At 40.4% G+C, this 22,714-nt stretch overlaps 1 protein-coding gene across 1 annotated transcript in view; it reads right to left on the bottom strand.

The window, feature by feature from the left end:
- jade2 (jade family PHD finger 2) overlaps window positions 1-22,714 on the bottom strand; it is a 216,190-nt gene that overhangs the window by 16,554 nt on the left and 176,922 nt on the right. The window contains exons 11-12 of the mRNA XM_069669488.1: window positions 15,689-15,806; window positions 3,218-3,349 (exon numbers count right to left, since the gene is read on the bottom strand). Coding sequence (XP_069525589.1) covers window positions 3,218-3,349; window positions 15,689-15,806 — 250 coding nt within the window. The remainder of the gene's footprint in view (window positions 1-3,217; window positions 3,350-15,688; window positions 15,807-22,714) is intronic.

Raw genomic sequence — 22,714 nt, 5'->3', positions numbered from 1 at the left:
GTTAAAAGAACCTCCTACTAAATGTAAAAGGAGATGGCTAAATGAGAGCCATTAAGGTATTATGCAATTAATTATAAGATTAGTCGACTAATTGTTTCAATAATCGGTGACTAGTAGACTATAAAGATAGTCGTTTGTTGCAGCACTATCAACCATACATTGTGTGTGGTTGATACCTTTTTCAAAAGGATACAAATTGTTATCTAATTTTGGAGTTTCCAAAAAAAAGCCTGAAAGCTGTAACCAGAATGAGAGGAAACACTGTGTTTGATTGTGACAGTGCTCTCTGGCTCTGCCACGACAAACAGCGCCGGCTCTCATCAATCTGTCACATCTCTACTGTCCCATAAAAAGCAGCTGCATCAGAAAAAATATCAAGATGTTTTCAGGATTTCAGTGGTTTTCAAAACAAGCCTGTCTAACTTGATAACACAGATCCAGTGAGAAGGCTTGAGGTGAACAAGCTTGTCTAACTCGAGAGAGATAAGCATGTACAGAGGGATAAAGATTACATCTGTAAGTGCATTGTTTCAGAATATAGAGGCGTTGGCATCTGCAGCCCTGATTTAAACACATTTGGAACTCGTTGTTGAGTGATGATGATCACTTGTTTAGCGATGGAGGAGCTGCTTTACAGCATCTTGTTGTCTTTTATGAAGACGTCTGTGCATTGAAATGTTAATTTGCACCCTTATAGTCTGGTAGGTGGCTCGTCTTGTGTTGACAACATAAAAGCTACAGATTGAATCACCACAGCTGCCAGTTTGTGTGTCCATCAACAGCCTGTCTCGTGTCCTCGAGTGAGAAACAGAGCCTTCAACTCCTCGTTCATTTTAAGCGGCTGTGAATACAACTGTCAGCTGAATGCCTGTGAATTGTCAACGTTTTAAACAAATATCTGCATACATGTGATCTGCCTGCTCAGTTCCACTTTGTCTGTCTTCTAAGTTACATTTGAAGCTGAATGATCGGTGGCAAATGATTCACCTTCTCGCAGGAAAGGGATCCATTATCATCCATCGTCATCTCACTAATGATGAGGATTGGCGGTGACAGGCCTCTCTCCTTTATTCTTACAGTGTCACTCTCTCAGTCGCTCAATACTGACAAAGATTAATGCTGACAGAGCTTTTCTCTGTCTTCTCATCTCTACACCATTTTCATCTACCCCTGAGTCCTAACTTCTCCATTTACTTATATAAAAGTTTGTTTTGTGGGTCAATTTATTTACTTTGTTTCCATTTCAACAGAGCAGTGATGCATCTAGAAACTTGTTGCATCAGCTGCACTTTATGGCTGAGGGTTAACACGACTTCCGACATAGATACAGTAATTAGTTACGCTTATAGCCTGATATATCCCTTTTTCCTACATTTATTTTTTTGCTGGCTGTGGCTCAGTGGTAGAGTCATTCGTCTCTCAATCGGTAGGTTACGGGTTCGATCCCTGACTGCTGCAGTCACATGTCGAAATGTCCTCGGGCAAGACACTGAGCCCCAAATTGCTCCTGAAGGCAGAGCCATCAGACTATGAATGGGAATAGATCCTGATTGGAGATTGGCACTTAAGCCTTTGCCATCAGTGTGTGAATGTAAGTGTGAAAGGGTGAATGTGACATGTAGTGTAAAAGCAGCTTTGAGTGGTTGAAAGACTAGAAAAGCTCTATAAGTACAGTCCTGTTTATTTCCCATAAGCCTTGGCTTTGGTTCAATCCAGTCACTTCTTTGTTACTGTTTCAAGTCAGCATTACTATTTACAATTGTGCCATTCTTAAAGATTACTTTTATGGCAATTTGTCGTTATTTGTTAGAACAGCTGAAGAGAGACTGGAAATATTGTGAGAAGGGAGAGTGGGGACGAACCAGTGCTGCTGCGGCGAGAACGGCAGCTTTTGTACATGTGGTGTCTGCTTTACCAACTGTGCTAAACCTGTGCCCCCAGAACTTGTCGTTTTCAACCATATCTTTTAGTCAAATGCAGGATTTTAGTCATCAGACGTTGCGATTATCACTCACGCACTAAATACTACAATACCCATGAGCCTCAGTTGCAGCACCGTATTGTTGCAACATTTACAAATCAAGGATGAACCGGAGGTTTTATTTTCCTTTCAGGTCGTACTCTCACTATTTCAAAATGTTGTTCTGTAATTGTTAAGTGTATAAAATGTCTGTCAATAAAGAAAAACAGCCATCGAAATCTCCTAGAGACCAAGGTGACATCTGAATTCCTCTGAAGGATTTAGCTAACATTACAATAAAACAGAGAAAACTTTCATTTCTTATACTGGACAAGGTTAGACCATCCCTTGATAAGCAGCTTGATAACTGCCTTGAAAAATACACAAAATTAATTAAAAAACCTTAATCGTTTTCTTTTCTCACCATGAGTAATATTTGGTCAAAAAAAGGGAAAGAATAGCCCTTATAAAGCCAACATGAGACTATTTAGAGTACTGAGCAGAGTTGTAGGAAGGTTTAGTGGCTATCGAGAGCTAAAGCTCAGTTCCCATCCTTCGTAGTATGATTGTATCTCATGTACTGTGCCTCTTAGGATACTGTTAGACAGTTCTACTGACTTAAACAAGGTGATTTATTTATAAGAGGGGAGCTGAGAGGAGGCCTGGTGGTTTACACCATCATATCCATTCTTGCTGCATCTCTGTCTCTGCGAGTGACGTTACACTGTCCACAGATTGATGCATAAGATCGGACCTGCAGGGCCGAGCTGCAGTCGACTCCTATTAAAGATTTTGCCATCACACCTGACACTTGATCTACATTGACCAGCAGACACAAAATGTTTGACAACACTGATGATGAAGGCATGAAGCCTGTAAATAAGAGAAAAGGTGATGCTCAAGCGGCATGAGAAGGATGCTGACCGCAGCAGCTTTTCTTTTAAAGGTTGCAGCTCTCGATGCATCAATTATTCATTGAGGACAAAAAAACACAGTCTCTATCAGGTCAAAACGAAACAATATTATCTTGAGATTCACAACTTTTATGATGTCTTCCTTGTTTTTTATTGCATTTTGCCCTGTTGAATATCAAAACACTGCCTTGTGTAAATTATTGATGCGTCAAGGCTGCAAATGTGCTGCAACTTCAGTCAGCAGGGTTATAAGGATCCACAAACACACACATATTGTTCAGCAAATGAGGTGCATTTCATCAGTTTGCAAACACACGCACACACACAAACACACACAATGTACCTAGCTCTTTTAGCAGGGAGCCGTTCTCTGGCTTCAATCTCTCCTTTTTCTTCTCAGGACTACTCTTCCTCCTCTCCTTCCCTTTCTCCTTCACTCCATTCTGCTTCCTCTTTTCTCCCTTCTGGCTTTTCTCTGCAGGGGAAACAGAAGGGATTTAGTTAAGTTATTCAGTTTAAACTTGATATTTAACTGGAAAGTGTCACTGAGCCATGGGAACTTCTTTCTTTCCAGTGGATTTAGTGAGACTTTAGTGAGAGTTGCATTCAAAGAATAGTTAGAAGACAAAAAAGAATCAACTTTGGAGAGCTTCTGTATTTGCTGACATTTGAGGAAATTATTTTATTTGCTACAACTCGGATTGAAGCAAACAAAATCTTATTTTAGGTTTGCCAGATAGTAAAAATGTGTTTGACATTTGGATGTATACAGAGCTAATAAGATGGGTAGTTGCCAGAGGGAGAAATAATGAGTAGAATTAAGGAGAAAAGTCTGTAGTGCATGTAAGGCATGAAGACGTAATGATGTGTTAGAGCCCACAACAACTTACTCTTCATGTTTATTTGAAGCACAAGTACACAAAGAGCTTGACTGACAACATTAAGACCGCTTGAGTAATGGTTACGAGACAGCATCCGACCATCGGTGATAAATCAGCTGAAGTCTGTCTCAATCTAATTTGTGGTGGCAGAAAGGTTTGCAGTAAAGGGAACGTGTCAGCGGCCAAATGTGACTCACCTCCTCATGAGGTTTGTAACCGAGCCATAGTTCATCTTCAGTGGCACATTTATCCTCCTGCTCTACCCAGATAACACCTAAACGCCTGGCATGCATGTTAATGCTTGTTGAAAAGGCTGTTTAGTATTCTGGTAAAAAGTTTGAGGGATTGGCTTTAAGAACCAAGATCAATGTGGGCTTGATGAGCAAGACCTTAGCTAACCTCAGAGTTCATACAAGAAAACAAAGACTAGTCATGCGGTTCTGATATTGTGGAAGTGTTTTGTATGTCCCTAAGTAAAAAATCAAGTTACAGAAAAGACACAACAACTATGTCAGATACACTGTCAAAGAAACCAATCGCATAATGTATATTTACACACACAGAAACACTTCAGTTGTACGAGCATGCACACGCACACACACACACACACTCTGTATGATATCTAACAGTGCCCTGCAGAGCGCCTCCCTGCTGCGAGCTGTCCTCTCGCTCCAGGAGACCTCGCTCTCTCCCTCCAGCTGAGAGTGTGGCAGGAAACACAACTAACAATGATACGTACTCATTATCACAGACGAAGTAAGAACTACTCCTGACAGAATATTACAGCCTAATAATCTGCAGTAAGTACTAAATGAGCACAGGCCTTAAAGTGATAATGTGGAAGATTTTCGTTTAAATAAATGTCTGTTAAGTCACTATCTATCGCTGAATTAGGTAACACAATGGTGATTGAGCCTGTGGCCCACTGATGAAAGCCTTTGCATTTGCAGTATATAGTATTATTATGAACTGGGTGTCTGCGGCGACATTCACAGGAAATGTCACAAGCGGCGCCCAGTCAGTGACGCGTTTTCCATCACCCAGCAGTGGTTGGTCTGCCAGAGAGGGTAGGCGGAGCTAAGCGGCTGCTTTTCCGGTCTCTGCAGTACAGTAATGTATTATGGCTGAACAAACAAAGAAAAGATGGATGACTACAGATACAACTTCAAAAATAAGTTAAAATCCAAAGAAAAAGAAACAAACTCGACACTCAGATCAAAAATCAAGAGTTACAACCGGAGCCAACCGTGGACGTCACACATGTAACACTGTCTGGATATCTGGGAAGTGTGCTCCCGCAATTACCGTTTATTGCCATAGGTGCAGAGTATGAAACCGAGATCCTCAAGATTACCAGTTTAATGTAACTGTATGTTGAACAGATGGCTACAAGTCAGCATGATTGCTGTTAGTTAAATGTAAATTAAATGTCATCCTATTCAATTTATTTTATTATATATTATTTATACAATCAATGCAGCTACTTAAAAGTGAGCTATACAGCCCATACAGTGTCTATGTGCTTTTATTTGTTATCAAGCCATACACATACTATCATAAAAATAGCTCTAACTCCAATTTTCTATTATTCGCAGGATAGCAGTAGGGGTAACTGCAGGTCATTTCAGCAGCCTCCCCATTCTGCTGACACAGAGTGGATGCTACATAATTTACAAGCAACTATAAATGAGTTAAACAGGAATCAGGGGCATGTCGAGAGGTAATGTAGGTAAAAATAAACACAAGTTGAAAAAAAATCAAATTTTACTAATTTAATCATCATTATCATATGATTTTAATAACATTAATGATCTGTCAGCAGGCACAATAACAGTAATTAATCAAAATCCCTGGTATTGTAATGTGTAGAGAAACTCAAATTATTTCCTTACTTATTTTAATTATCAGATGCAGATAATTCATTAGATTATTTATTTAGATTAACTCAATGATTAATAGATGATCAAATGTTCTTTGCATCTACCAATCGATTAATCGACTAATCATCTTATCTCTACTTTCAATATCATTATTATTTATGACATGTTTCTACTGAAAGAAGAGGAATTTTTCATTCTACATTTAAAACATGCACATTCACACGTCTGCACACACAGACACACACAGCATGTAAGGAAACGATGCAGTCACACTCGGCTGACTCTCACATACACCACACAGCGATGATCTCTCTCCCTCTTTCATTCTGTGACACGGGAAGCCCTTATTGTTGGGATGTCTTGTTGTTACAGGCTCCTGCTGTTTACACAAACACTGCGTCCCGACTGCACGGCTCACTAACTCTCCTGCTGCTGTGTATCATGTTTGTGGACTGCATGTGTGTGTGTGTGTGTGTGTGCATGGTTACAGCAGGTGGCAGCTGCAGGTTCATTACAGATATACTGGGGGTTTTTGAGAAGCTGGTTTTATTTGTTTATGTGTCTCTCAGCAGTCACTGCAGGGAAATGATCTGACACCTCCAGCAAATGTAACAGTAAGTATCAGTGAAAAACTATGAAAAGCTCAGTATCTTAAGGATTTATTAAAAATATAGGTTAATAAGCTGGTTACTAAAAATAAATGGAACATCACGTTATATAGTATATCTATAATATACATTTGTAAACAGCACTATAGCCATACTAACAGCGCTTGTACTTAGGCATAGCAGCTTTGAGCTTAATGCTAATACGTCTTAGTTAAACATGTTAGCATGCTAAACAAAGTATTTTTGTTAAACTAATTAAATGTTTGACCTTACGGTGGCACAAGTTGTAGGGTCAGAGGATATCATGAGCAAAATGCTAACAGGTCTTAGTCGTGTGGTAGCATGCTAACATTTGCTATTAGCATTAAACTATGGCTAATGCTGTTGTCAATATTTTACAGGAATTAGTTTCGGACAAACTAAAGTTTTAACCTAATGGTTGGACAAAATGAAGGGTCAAAAGCTATCATGAGTTTTGAGCTAAATGCTAATATACCTTAGTTTATTGTATTTGCATGCTAGTATTGACTATTAGCACTAAACTATGGCCGATGCTGTTGTCATTTGGGCCACGGTCAAAAGGATGGTCCAGTGTTTCCTTTGCTAAAGGAGATAATAAAGGAAGCAATGAAGCTCCTTTCCTTATCATTTAGAATTCGAGCCTCTCTTTTCATGGTTGACACTTAAACACTTCCGGGTCGTTTCACTCAGTTAGGAACCTTGCTAACCAAAAAGGACTTCTTGATCGCGGCCTTCTGGCTATTTGCTCTGTACAAATTTGACTTTTGACCTAAAGGTGGCGCTACATGAACAATCATGAACAAGATATCGCTGTTAATATAATTCTTGCTGAGGGGGACTTAAATGTACGTAACAAACGTTAAGGCAGTTAATCAAAAAGTTAAGATATTTCACCCAAAACTACAAAATGTAAGCCTCATAGTAATGCAAGACAAAACGTCATAGTATCCCTAAAGTCAGTAGTGTAGTAGTGTTCATCCTCTGGGGCGCCAGGAGTGTCTGTGTACGATTTCTTCTTAATCCAACTGATAGCTGTTGAGATTATTTACTTTCTACCAGAGGAGTGGATCATCTGACTGGCTGACATAGAGCACAGAGTTTAGAGTAAAGTAAAATCTTTGCTCTTATATTGTAGCTGTTCTGTAGCATACAATAAAGATGCTTTTGAAAGAGTGTGTGTTGGTCAGTACAGTACATGCCCACACTGCATGTGTGGCTGTCATAGCCAGCAGTAGGCTGTCCTCATGCTTGCTTTAGCATGGAGGAGCAGGACAAGCATGAATGGAGCTGAGAGAGACCAGAGAGAGATTTCACACTGAGATGACCCTGTGTGTGTGTGTGTGTGTGTGTGTGTGTGTGTGTAGGAGAGACTGTGGCACTATGGCAGTTCACTAGAAGTACAATACTCCATGTTGAGAAGAGTAAAAGAACATCTGTGTGTACTGCAGGTTTATGCAAGCCTTAAAAAGGATATCCATGTTTTTAAAGAGCTTGACAACTTTGATGCTGCATCTCCACTCCAGAAATTAAATGTAAGGTGAAGCGGAAGAATATAAGATGTACAGACTTTATGGAAACGTCTTCGTGTAAAATGTAATGTGGAGTGAAAACTGCAGTAAGTTATGAGTGAATAACATGCACTGAAAACAGCGTGCGAGCCATTTGACCTTACAGCAGTAAGAACAGCGAGGTGGAGGGAAGATTGATGACTTTATGTTTTTGTCCACATTAGTTAAGCTTTAGTAATGAGTGAGCTTCAGGCAGCTTTTTATGATCGTCTTAATATTCTCTGCATTTCAACTGGAGGTATTTCGGTCCTAATTTAGTTCCTTGGCTGTGGTTCTGCCGCCTTCAGTCATCTAATCAGCAGCTACATTTTTCCTTTACGATATTTCTAACATCAAACTGATTACAATTACAAAGAACACGGTGATCTTGCAAACAAAGACCGATTGCTTTTAGAAGTTTGGCCTTTCCATTTGACAAAACTCTACATTTTGTAGACTGATGGTCTGACCTTATACTCAACATATGATGAAGCAGCAAACGCAGTACAGCAGTGTTTCTATTAGCAGACTGTGCATATTTGCATGGTCAAAGTAGAACAAAGGTGAACACTTAACTCTTGAGTTTGATGAAGATGGCTGTAGGGCCGTCAATGAATATTCTCAATTCAAATATGTAACAGAATTGCAGTAAAAAACGAGTATTCCCTCATTAAAATTATGTAAAAATATAACAACAAGATGACGAGCTCTTGCGTGTTCTAGCATGTTCTAGCATGTTCTCTTGTGTCCTCGCGCGCATGCTCTTGGTTACTGAGCGTCTTAGAAGGCACACCACTTCACTCTATACGTTAATAATTAACCAGTTACAACGTACAAATACAACAACCGTGAGGCATGCGGTAGTGATGGCAGAGTATTCAAATCCCAGCCCCTGAGAGAGATTCTCACTCTCAGCATAACAGACAGGTAGGCCTATGGGAATGTTGATATGATATGATATATGCAAAAATATATATTCGAATAGTTGAACCTCTGTTTTTTTTAGAGGGCATTTTTGGCCCCTTTTGAAAGCGCTAGCTGGCTGTATATTGCACTAAATAGAAAACATATGGTTTGAATTGTTCTTTGTGCAAGCTTCAATAGAAGCGAATGGACGTCAATATTGCAGCTTCAGTAGAATTGCATGAAGATGGAGTAGATATTTTTAGTGTAATGTGAATGTGCTAGAGTTATAAAGCTAACATCTGACGTGGATTGAGCGTGAAGGTGGCAGGAGTCTTGTCAGCTGAATGAAACTTTTACAAAGAGGATTTGTAAGACCGCAGGTATATCTACCTGACATCTTTCCCCCCTTTCCAATTTATTTTATGGCTGCTGCTGAAATTGTGGAGGCCATTAACTCCAGGGGATCTTTGAGGGAGCTCCCACAGGGAAGCGCTTCTTCACACAGCTCCTAAATTGTCATCTCTTTCTTCTTCTTTTTTTGTTTTGACAGGACTATCTTATCCTCTGATCTCCCAGGGACAATTTTTCAACAGTTTCCCCTCCTTTTCCCTAATCTGATCTTGTTCTTTTATATGTTCTACACCTTGAAAAAAATAGTCTTTGGGTTTTCAAGGACGCCTGGAGGCTCTGTTTGAACGTGTCGAAGCTTTCCCCCGCAGTTTGTAATCTCGGCACAAATCCAAATATCAGCAGTGGGAACCTTCTTAAACACTTTTTTTTGTCAGATCTGTGCTTTTTCCTCTCTTTTGTCTTTACATACTGCTGCTGCATTTCTCTCCATCTCTTCCCTACAATCCCTCTCCTCTCTCATGTTTAGAAGGTGCAACAGCAGCAGGGGATTCGTCTTTTTGAAGTGTGTGATTAATTTCCCCTCTTTCTAGGTGCACTGAACTGCAGCGTATGAGTCTGTGTGTGTGTGTGTGTAGCCACTGTGTCCCATTTCTTACCTGAGCTCATTAGTGCAATGTGAGAAAGTTTTTTTTTTAACTCCCCCCTGTCTTTTCCTCCCTCTCTCTCCAGTCTCCACCTCAACTCTTCTTCTTTCTTCCTATTACCTTCTTGTCCCTTCTCATCCTCCACTTCCTCCCTCCTTATTTTCCCCGTCTTCCTCGCTCTCGTACACACAGACACACACAAAAACACACACACTTGCTGCGAGCAGATCAGAGAGGCCAGTGCTAACCACTGTCAGCTTGTCACAGTTCAGTTTGAGCCAGAATGTAAATGTAGTGCACTTCCTGCATAACAATAATACTGCGTGTGTGTGTGTGTGCATGGAAATGAAAGCCCTGCCTACAGTACAGAATATAACCGAACCTGTATGCATGACCCATGTATCTAGGGCTCTATCTAATAGGTCAAATATTTGCCTGCTGAGTATTAATGCATGACATGTGTGCATTCATTTTATGAAGTCCTTTACAGTGTGTTTACTGATGATGAAATGATGAAGAAAATATGCCTGTTGATACCGTTTGAAATCCTTGAAAGTCATATATCACGTCATATATCATGTGAATCTGGACAGACATGCATGTAAACTGTGACGTGACTGCACAGCAGTACTTCCTGTTACTCATGTTACCACACATGAACTGCTTCCTATAGTATCATCATGCACACTTCCTCGTACCCTCAGTATAATGCGTCTCTACAGGGATATTGCCTGCCTTACCGTCCTGTCTGTCTGTCCGCCCTGCTGGTTACATGCTAGCATTCACAAAGCATGACGAGAGCAGCCCTTCAACATGACAGACAGGCAGATAAACATGACAGACAGACAGGCAGACTGGCAGACAGAACGTGGAACATGACAGATTAAGAAGAATGAGAGACAGACAGGCAGACAGAGGTTTTGGGGGTTCTGTTTCAGCTTGGTTTGAGGAGAGATGTGTGTGTTTTCCACATGGAGACAAGCCCAGAGGGAGACGAGGGAACAGGAAGGATGGTGGTGCTAGGTCTGTGAAAATCTAATTTTACAGTTGCAAAACCTTTCTGTTCTGCCTAGAATTGGATGTCAGACTTTTAAGGCCAAAAAACAAAACAATGGAAAAATAATCTTATTTTTCAAAGCAACATTATTTAACAAGGGCTGCACAGTGGTGCAGTGATTAGTGCTGTCGCCTCACAGCTAGAAGGTTCCTATTTTAAGTCCCGGTTTTGGGCCTTTCTGTATGGAGTTTGCACCTGCATGCGTGGGTTCCCTCCGGGTACTCCGGCTTCCTCCCACAGTCCAAAGACATGCTCATTAGATCCATTGGTGACGCTAAATTGCCCATAGGTGTGAATGTGAGTGTGAAAGGTTGTCTATCTTTGTGTGTCAGCCCTGTGATTGAGTGCCAATAAGTCCAGGGTGTACCCCGCCTCGCGCCCAATGACTGAGATAGTCCCCCCGACCATGAACAGGACAAGCGGTATATTTAACGCTGACTTACGCTGACGTCATAGGGATATGTGCACCTATTTCATTCCCATTCCCACCTGAAATCCTTCTTGCACATTTCAACTGGGCTGTGCAGGTACAAACCACCACAAGAAGGACAGAGCACTTTACTGCACAGCTTTCTGATTGATAGCCCTGAAGGAAACATCTCCTCTTTTAGAGTGGTATTCTCAGTCCGATTAAGGCAGAGGCAAAGAGACTGAGAGGGCGTTGAAGAAGCTAAAAAGGGAGAGTGACTGTGCAAGAGGCTGAACAGACAAGAGAAAATCTCTTTCTTGCTTTAGTTGTTTGCAGGAGAGAGTTAGTTCTTGTATAATGTTGCTCTAAAACACACACGTTTTAAAACTAATTCAGCAGTGTAGGTATGTTCCAATGACTGTATATAAAGATGGACGACGCGCCTCCATCTGCTCTCATTGTACGACATTGAAGCCAGAATAGCTCCCATGACGGGCGCTGCCATCGTGTGCTGTTGATGTTGTTTGAAGCCAGAGTTGCGCAGTAGAGATTTGCGGTCGGAGCTGCCGTAGCCTCTTCCGAATTACCGAAAGAAACAGCAAGGATCCCGCATGTCGTCGTGTTTAACAGCCGAACAGCTTCTTTGAGTTGGTCTGAAGCAGACGTTCACAGATATGTAAACTTCAGTGACTGTAGTGATTGTTTTAGTTACGTCTCCTCTCACCGTTCCTCCTCTTCTCTGCTAATCCGGAACAGATCGGCTGCAGGAGCCGTATTGGTCAACAGAGCTGTCAATCATCCTTTTTACAGCATCAAATAACTAATGAACACTTGGACTTAAATCAGCATGATAATAACTAACTATAATGACAGAAACCATGTTTGAGAAAAATGTATTTGATGTGTTTGATTTTATAGTTTGACTCATGTCCCATCTGTTAACATGGAGGAGGCGGGCTTTATGACCTATACTGCAGCCTGTCAGCAGGGGGCGATAGAAATATTTTGGCTTCACTTTTAGGGAGCTGTCATGTCGTCCATCTTTTTATACAGCCTATGGTCTGTTCAGTGTATTAAGACATGTGCATTCAGTCCATTCACAATGTGCAATAAGACAAATCTTAAACAATAGCTTACGACAAACCGGACCTGAACTGCGATTACTATTAACTTGGGATGTTGCACAATGAACTTTAAAGTTTCATTTATGCTTGTTCTATATGTGTTTTTTTTACATGCTAAGGGCCTATGGATGATAAGGAGTACGTATTCTAATAAATAGTTCTTGCTAACACATCACATTGTTGATCCAAGTAGCCTAACTTTTGGCGATACTTTTATGTCACTTTTGTGTGGCCAGAAGGACACAGAAACAAGTCGAGACAAGTGATAGACTGACTGAAACAGAGTGCTCAATAAGACAACCGATATAAGATAGAAGAGGGAGAAATACAGGGAAACTATAACCCTCAGAGGGCACCACAAAGTGGAGAAAAAGAAAAGGAAGAAGCAGATGGAGGAGAAAACAGATTACCGAGGAGGATGAAGAGAAATGGAGTGTGGAAAATAAGGGAGGAAGATGGAAGAGGCAGAGAAAAGAGGAAGATACAAGGTGAGGGACACGACAAATCATTATAGTGGACAACCTCATCCTTCACTCTCTGGTGCTCTCTCCTTCCCACACGCACACACACACACACACACACACCAACTACCCTCCCTAATCTAGAGTGTGAATAGATATGGCTGTTTAGTGCCAGCAGCACAGCTACGGGTACCTGATGGCTGCAATCTGCTGAGTCAGGAGCCCTGCACTGCATGTGTGTGTGAGTGTGTGTGTGTGTGTGTGTGTTAGAGAGAGACACAGAGGGAGTTAGAGAGAGAGTGAAAGTGTTTGTTAGATTTAGGAGAGTGCATAGAGGTGTGTGCAGCCTTCCCTGGGAATGATGAGCACTGCAAACTGAGCACTCAAACTACACACACACACTGAAAGTTCACAGACACACAGCCCAAAGCCACAGGGGTAAATTAACAAGTGTACCTACTGTAAATATCATCTATATTTGACGGTTCACTGTTACATAACAACACAGATTGGGAGTCTGAAACTGAACTCTGTGTGTGTCATTCGCCTTGATAAGCTTCTTTCTTTCCACTGATCACTGACGGTTAATGCCTTTGTCTCTTCTAGAGTCCAGGTTGCAATTTAAGGTATGGTATACAGCGATTTTAAGGCTTCTTCCTTTAATTTTTATAATGCATTTTTCTACCCTTTAAAGCTGTAGTGTGCAACTTTCTCTAATGTTGGTAAATTTACTGTCTTCATAATTCAAAGAGAGCAGTATTGTGTATTTGAGGAGCTCATTGAACTTAGTATGTAGGCAGACTGGGAAGTAATGCTGGCGTCCTCTGATGGGTAGTGCTTTCGTGGGTGACAGCCAATAGCCTTCAGACTGTACATTTATATGCTGCTGTTTGTTTATATCAACTTTACGTCATGGAGGTCTGAAGACTGAAACCTTCACGACAAAATAATTACAAGTGATTAAAAGTTTCTTTGTTTGGTCCTATTTTCTTTCTTGTTTAGACTCGACCACAGCAACTCCCGGTACTCCAGTCTCTACAGCTTCCTTCATCGACTTCAGCTGTTATAGAAAACAGTTTACAGGCTACGAATTCAATTGATTATATATTCATTCTTTGATTTTAAGATTGTTTTAAGTTTTTATTGCTAACTTTTATTACAGAGTCTGGCACCAGATGCTTAAAAGAAACTCTACAAGATCAGGGATTTTTTGTGTGTATTTTTGTTGTGTTGTGTTACTGAAAAAATAATAGATAGGAAATAGGAAATATATGGGAAAACAGCAGGTCTGAGATCACTGTTGTTTATCGTCATTGTCCTAACTTAGAGTGGCACTTCTTACTATCAAAAGGTAACTTTACCAAACTTCGCTAGCTAGCCAGTCAGTAACACGGACACTACAGTATTTTTCAAGTGACCAAATACTGGTGATTAGGAAAGGTCTCCTCACATTCATAACTATAGAGCAGAGTTATTATATTTTTAGTTTCTTTTGTTTGTATTTACTTTCATTTTGTTTTTTGATTTCAGTTAAGTAGTTTAGTTTAAGTGAGTTTTACGAGTTCATAAGTAGTTTAAGTTTGTTTTATTTTGAGGAATTGACTACTTTTAGTTTAGTTTTTATTTAGTTTTCCTGTTAGTTTTGGTTTTTCAGGTGTGAAGAGGAAAACCTTGATTTAAAGAAGCTGAAAAGGGTAGGATGAAAGAATTCATGACATCAAATATGATTTTCATTAGGCCTTTCTTTTTAGGCCAGCATCTCTGGAGATGTCAAACAGAGCAGGACAAAGTGGTAGCTATAACAACCACAGTGTGAATCGAGGGGGAAAATGATTTCACCTGCAATACTATTTAGTTTTAGTTTGTTGCATTGTTTATTGTAGTTTTTATTTATTTTTATTTTTTTTGGAAATTGTAGTTTTTATTTTAATTTCACTGCTAGTTTTAGATTTCGTTAACTATAATAACCCTGCTCTAAAGAGTCAGCAATGTTAGCCAAGCCTCAGATGGACAAAGCACATCTGGTGATCACCTTGTCCTCGATGCAGCCCAGGTGTCTGATGTGGGTTGAATTATTTACTTATTTATAATGACGCATCACATAGTCTGATTTCAAATCACTCAGCTTTTACCACTGACTTTATGAGGGCCCTACTGAATCCGGGTTTCAGATTCTGTTTTCAAAGAAACTATAGGGACCTACGTTAATGCTGCCATCAGTCTGTGGGAGGCCCATGTTTGGCCCCTGACGGATATGACACTTGAGTTTTCTATCAAGTAAAAAATAGCTCTTTTATGGTAATGCTGTCTCTTCTGGTTGAAATGTTTACAATGCAAACCATCCCTGCAGATCAAGGCTAACAAATAAAAACGTTTTAGAAGAAAAATGATAAAAAGGTATGGCATCTAACCTGGTGTTTATGCTCCTGCTACAATTATAAATCCCTTTTTTTAGCAGATATCTCGCCAACAACACATCAACTCAACCAGCCAGCTTTGTCCTTCCTGTTCTCATCACAGACCAGCAGCATGAAATGCATCAAGGTCAGCCATCTGTGCAGAGTGGATACGAAATCGAGCTCCATTTATGTGGATGGTGTGTGTCACAATATCTGGCTGAACTATTATTCCGGCGCTCTTTTCTGTGCAGGTGTCAAGTGTGGCCTACTGTGCAAAAAATGATGACAGGCCATTTCCAAAACTGTCCACCCACTACTCTCAGCCAGCGAGGGTTCGGATGAAACTGTTATGCACTTGAGCTTTCCAAATTGTACTTTTTTGGGTTGTGTGTTGGCGGCCTTGGCTATAGTGCGAGAGTGGGTGAAAGGTAAAAAGGCAGGTTTTTACAATGGTGTGTTTTTAGATGACTGGAATTAGAACAGAAACAGTGCAGATACACACTCATGTATTCTCTCTCCCTCTTACCTCCTGCTATGTCCTCTTCCAGTAGTTGTATCTGCAGGTGGAAGATCTTCTCCTGGAGGTCACACAAGGTGTGTTTCATTTTCTCCCTCCGTGTCACCATGTAGCACAAGTTACGCACCTGAAACACAAGATGTCATTGTTTAAAAACACCGGACAGAGGCATGATACTGGCAACATGTTTCATCTTGTCTCATCTCATTGTGATTTAGTGCAGAGACGAAAGTAACATACATACAACATACATACAGTCATCCATGTCACAAACATCAGGACAAGAAATCAGAAACAAACAGAACACTTATTAGCTGTCATCCACACTTTATGATTGACTTTACACTTTTTATAAAAATGGAACCAGTGTTAAACTTCTGGAGGGCTACTCTGTTGACAAATTACCGTAAAATTCGTAAACATTTTTCCCCAGTTTTTTTATCTCTAAAAAGTGGGCTGCGTCCTATACAGTGCGACCAATATACCAGTATAAAATGCAGGGAGAGATTTCATTGTGTTATGGTATTTTACCCAGACGATGGCGCTATAATCTAGCTAAAGTTTGCGCCGCCATGATAGCCAGTGCAGCCGCAACAACATAAACGTTACCGAAGGCTGGGCTCAACTACCGCACTGGTAGCTAGCAGGACTGCAAACTCGACATGGCGAAAACAAATGGTAGGCTGTAATTTGTGTGTGTTTTGAATGTGTTTTCAACAGTGTTGCAATAACTTGTATATACACATTTTAAAATAAATAAATAGCTATAGAAAACCTTTTTTTCCCTCTGGAATAGCCCCCCAAAAACAGACAACTATTCTGATGGGACTTATATTCCAGATATTACGGTATCACCGAACTCTGCAGCACAAAAAGGGACCTTTTTAGGCTCTTTTTAGGTTTGTTGTTTTGGCATTTAGCATTTCTACAATCAGTAAGCTGCTATTTGTAAGGTCTGATAAACCCATTGTAAGAGAACGACCAATCACAAAACAGTGCACACACAACAGGACCCATAATTTACAACCGACCGCTTTATAAGGTTAACACACAAAAATATGTGTTTTGGATGTATAAATAGGCTAAAAAAACAGTCAAAATAACTTTATGACATGAAAAAAAAACTATCTGAGCGGTACATTTTTAGCTTGTTCTACCTTTCAGCTAGTGCAACTTAAAAGTGGGAAAAATACAGCTGTAATATTTCTGCGCACGTAAATAAATCTGTGAAAAGTCTCACTGAAACTCTCATATTTCATCACAAGGGACCAAAGCAAGATATGAGTAATGGAAAAACTTAAAAGTCAGTGCAACAATATACAAAATCAGAGTTAAAGGTGCATACAGTAATGAGACAGTAAGAGGTGACTTCTTCCTCTCAGACCCAAACTCCAGCTGAGCTCCTCCATATTGCCAAATCACAATCATATGGCATATAAACATTGTATGAGTGTGTATGTGAGGGGATGGAGAGCAGAAGGATGTGTGAGTGTGTGTGTTTATGTTAAGCACATATGGATGTTCAAAGAAAAAGCTGTGGTAGTAAATGTGTGGGTTAATATTTTGAATTGGCAGCACATAAGAGAGAAGGAGACAGAGAGAGAGAAGAAAGCAAGAACACAGGCAGCAAATGAGCCTAATAGAAAGACAGAAGTACTCGATAAATAGAGAGAGACAGGTAGGGAGAGAGACAGACAAGTGCAAAAGGCTGAGTAAACAAGATTCAAAGATATGGAAAAAGCGAGCTGAAGTGTTCCCCAGGCAGCTGTAGTTGTTTAATGCTAATAAAATCATTTTATCTACAGATAAGACAGCAGTTACAGAGAGGAGATGCTAAGTTAGCTCAGAGTATGAACGGAAAACTGCAGATTTCTGCTACTGAAAGAGCATTTATAATCCTGCTGATACTGGCTCATTTCTGAAGAGGGATTTTTTTCAATTAAATTACTGTTAGCAACGAATATGTACTCATGTAATTGATTATTACTCATGTATATTAGGAGGTGGGAGTACAACCTAAGCTGATATCACTTTTGTGGCGGAGGCTAATAGAGCTAATGTGAACTGAGAGTAAATAGAAGAGACAGAACACGCACAGCACTTCATGTACAAATGTAGCCTTACTGCTGTGTAGATGTTTTTACTCCATGTACACTGCAACGAAGGTTTATTATAGTTGTTTAATGTCCTCATAGCTGCTGTTGTGTGTTGGGTTCAAACTTAAGCCGTGTCACAATCCAGCGGGCTAGCTAGCTAGCATAACTAATGTCACATAACTTAACCTATTATCTTAAAGGTGATTTGTTTCAAGGGCCCTTTCGTTTTTGTAAACCTATGTAACGCTAGCAGCCCCTCAATTGGGACACAGCTACAGGCTGTATAAAAAGATGGACGACATGACAACTCCCTAGGTTATAAAGCCCGCCTCCACCATGTTAACAGATGAGACATGAGTCAAACTATACTTCTCAAACATGGTTTCTGTCATTATAGTTAGTTCTTATCATGCTGATTTACGTCCAAGTGTTCATTTTTCTGACAAGTTACTTTTAATTAGTTATTTGATGCTGTAAAAAGGATGATTGACAGCTCTGTTGACAAATACGGCTCCTGCAGACGATCTTTTCCGGATTAGCAGAGTAGAGGAGGAACGACGAGAGGAGACGTAACTAAAACAATCACTACAGTCATTGAAGTTTCTATATCTGTGAACGTCTGCCTCAGACCAACACAGAGAAGCTGTTCTGCTGTTAAACACACCGACGTGTAGGATCTTTGCTGTTTTTTTGGTAAGTTAAGTGTGTGTTTTGGTTCGTGGAAGTGGCTACAGAGGCTCCACCTGCCGGTCTCTACTGCGCAGCTCTGGCTCCAAAAAACAACACTAGCGCGAGATGGCAGCGTGGGTATTTTGGCTTCTATTTAGTACAATGAGAGCAGATGAAGACGCGTCGTCCACATTTATATACAGTCATTGGGTTCAAAGCACACAGCCCTGAAGTGACACTAACATTTATGCATAAGACAAATACCTGGTTGACTTAGTTTTGTTTTACAATTCAAATAGTGTAATTTTTAGGTTGTGAGGATTTGTGTAGAGCTATAGATATAGTGCACATAATATCCAACACACAGTCATGACAACAAAGTAACAGGAGAGAGAGAGAGAGAGAGAAACTAATTGGGTCCAAGCCAGAGCTCTTGAATCCCAAACTAACAAGCCAGAAAGAAACTGGATCTCTGCCAACCACATTTCTCTTACAGCGGTAAATCAGTAATCATGTGTCTCGGACCACATCTGTGTGCGTGTGTGTGTGTGGTAGAAGATCTGCCATGGTGCTAATGGGACAGGACAGACTGTATTCACGTGTGTGTGTGTGTGTGTGTGTGTGTGTGTGCGTGTACGTGTGTGTGTGGAGTGTAAGAGGGCACAGATTCAGGTATTAAATTGCCAGAACAAACAAGGGAATACAGATCGGAACACATATTTCAGAAATATATTATTACACAGATGGGAACACAAAACGAAACAACATCACAGACTTGGAACGACCTGTTGTCCTAGCTGTGTGTGTGTGTGTGTGTGTGTGTGTGTGTGTGTGTGTGTGTGTGTGTGTGTGTGTGTGTGTGTGTAAGAAAGTGTGTGTGTAAGTGTGAGATAAAAGGACAAAGAGAGAGGAGGGGCTGTAAGTTTGCATAACTGAAAAAGAAACTGACATAATATATTTGTTTACTTAAGCATCGTGTGTGTGTGTGTGTGTGTGTGTGTGTGTGTGTGTGCGCGTGAGCCTGTTTATCTGTTGGTCTTGATGGATTCGTCAGCCTGGCCTATCTGACCCCCTCCATCCCTGTTAGAACGCCGCGGATAAAAATAGCTGCTCAACTGGGACACAATGTGCAGAGCCTGGCTTTGATTAGGACACTGTGTTTGGTGTGTGTGTGTGCCGTTTACAAAAACAACTACCTCTGCCTGGACACATGACAGAAGAGAGCAGGATGGGAGGTAGAGAGGAGGAAGAGGAATGAGTGGGGTGGAGTTTGGGGTAAAATAACTGTTGAACTTCTCTGTTATCGTTTACTTTCTCTCTCTCTCTTCAAACTCTACACCTGTCTGAAGCACTGAGCGGCCTCTTTCCTCTTCTTATCTCAGCAAAAATTTAAAAATGAACCAAACCAACTGAGTTTTAAAAATAAAAGGTCTCATTGGAATATGGAGATGAAACATGAATATTTAATGTCATTAAGTGTGCTAACAGGGGAAGATGTACTTTATATTCCAGTGTATTTTATAGTACAGTATGAATTCATGAATAAAATACTTCTGTTTCATAAAAGTCTTCTGCTTGACTTTTCCATGACTTACAATAACTTGTAAGGAAGTGTTGCATTTTCCACCACAGTTTCAACTTAAGGACATAAACCCAGATGAATTCAGTGTTGTTGCTGTCTTTGCTTTGGTGCAAATCATTTTAGCCAGCTCCCGAGAGAAATGTGATGGGATGTCGGGGGCTATTGAGCAACAAATGTGTAAAAACATGAATATGAAAATATAAAATAGACTAAAACTAGAATAGTTTTTCGTATATATTCTTTACGATTCTCCACATGTTTGACATTAGATAAATGTTGGGTAAAAATTAGGGTCTATACAGGACATTCTGCTGTGCCTGTTTACATCATACTTAAAGTAATAATCTCGAAGATTAAGTCACTATCTATCGCTGAATGAGGTAACACAATGGTGATTGAGCCTATGGCCCACTGACGAAAGCCTTTGTATTTGCAGAATTACAGACTGGGTGTCTGTGGCAACTTTTGCGGAAAACAATCACAAGCGGAGTCCAGTAAGTGACGCGTTTTTCAGTTTTCCATCAGGTTGATCTGCGTAGGGTAGGCCGGGCTGCAAGTGTTGCGTGTAAACAGTGATCTACTATGGCTAAGCAAACAAGGAAAAGATCGATGACTACAGATACAACTTCAAAAGTAAGTGAAAATCCAAAGAAAAAGAAACAAATTTGATGATCATCAAACAGTCTAAAAAGAAAATAGACCGCCAGCGAGGAAAATCAAGAGTTACAACCGGAGCCAACCGTGGACGTCACACATGCAACACTGTCTGGATATCTCGGAAGTGTGCTCCCGCAATTACCGTTTATCGGCATAGGTGCCGCCAAAGAGAACAAAACTGAGATCTTCGAGATTACAACTTTAACATTTTTAATCACAACACCTTTTCGTCAAACCAAACCTCTGTTACATGGCAGCAGAGTTTTGACACCAAGTGATCTGAATTGAATTTCTTGCTCCTTTGTCACAAACAGCCTCTGACCTTTTCTCCCTCTCTCCTCAGTCTGTTCCAGGCTCCTGCCCTTTACTGACTCTCGCCTCTGTCAGTCTTTCCTGCACAATTGAATCTGCCATCCTCCTACCTGAACTGAAACATGTTATCCCAACTATTTATCTTTACTCCTGTCAGGTTTTTTCTTCTCCATCTGTCTTTGTCCCGTCTCTGTCTGCGTCTGTTCATTCATCCTGAGCAGCTCTCCATCTCTGAATCTGCAAACGCAGCACTTCTGTGTTTTTCTCCGTCCCACTTACATATATTAACCCACAGACACAAATCTGAGAGCGTGTAACAGGGTTAATGAAGGATTTCCACACCTGTCTGCACAAGTGAGAGTAGAGTTAGAAATAACTCAGTAACAAAGGTGAAATGTAGTGCTAGAGAGAAGAAACAACGAAAAAGAAAAACAAGACTTTTGCATCAGGATGGAAGAGATTTGCTAGATGTTATTGTGGTTACAGTTTATAAAAGTATCAAACTCTATGTCCAACTTGAAGTGAAACAAACAAATATCTCTTTTTTATGCTGACAGGGTTTCATGAGAAGGGTTTGAAATATGAAATGAAATGAAATGCACATTAATTATTAAGAATTAGCCGATAAAATAAAGCTATAAAGGCTTTTCTGGAAACCAGGAAACAGCTGAGAGATGCGTTCCTCCTTTTCGTCCTCTAACCATCCATCCACTCCTCCTCTTAGAGGTCCATCCATCCTCCCTCCTCCCTTAATCCCCCGAGGACCGAGCCCACCTCCTTTGTATCTCATCCATCCATGACACGACACGCTGGAGATAATCAGCATTACAAGTGTATTAACTGTGCTGAGCAAGGCCAACGCCTCTCATACCACACCGCCCTTATAACCCCCACTCTCTCTCTCTCTTCTTCACACTGGCTCTCTCATCCTACTCTCTATCAGTGCATGTCATCACCGCTCTGCACACATCTTGTGTCTCCTGTCATGTTGATTAATGGACAACACCAACAGACATCGACATTAACGATCATACAGAAACTATACACACACATTCTTTTTCTGACAGTTTACCTTTCACTTAAACATAGATAGAAAGAGAGAGAGAGAGAGAGAGAGAGAGAGAGAGAGAGAGTCATCAGTGAAGCTCTGGCTGTCATCTACAACTAATAATTACATCAACAGGTGTCTGGCAGGAGGGCAGCATGCTCTTTGTGTGTGGGTGTGTGTCTAAGCGACGGGCAACATGCTCTTTGTGTGTGGGTGTATGTGTAAGTGAAAATGTTCGAGAGGAAGAAATTGGGTATTTTTTCAATGTAAAAAGAAAAATTTCACATTTTCAAAAGTTGAGCAACAGAAATGATGAATTGACGTCCAAAATATTCTGATTACATTTGATTGATATTTGGTTTTGCACATTAGCAAATTTTTGGATTTGTATGTTTAAGTTGTGTGAGTGAGATGGTGTTGTCGTTTATTGTCTTTTGTTGGTATCTGAAGCAAAATGACAACGGAAAATATGATCTGTGATCATTTACAGTGAGAGCCTCCATTGCTGCCCCCTCCCTCTGGAACTCTCTTCCCCAACACCTCAGACACTCTCCCCACTTTCAAAACCCACCTACTTAAATCTGCTTTTAATCTGTGATCTTTAATTATGTCGTTGCAACTTATATATATATAAACTGTTTTGTAAAAAAAAAAGTTTTGTACTTTGATGT

Source organism: Semicossyphus pulcher, unplaced genomic scaffold (genome assembly GCF_022749685.1).
Source record: "Semicossyphus pulcher isolate SPU_LCO1_2020_fin unplaced genomic scaffold, fSemPul1.0.p SCAF_10, whole genome shotgun sequence".
NCBI lineage: Eukaryota > Metazoa > Chordata > Actinopteri > Labriformes > Labridae > Semicossyphus > Semicossyphus pulcher.
This window is presented reverse-complemented; position numbering and strand designations above follow the sequence as displayed.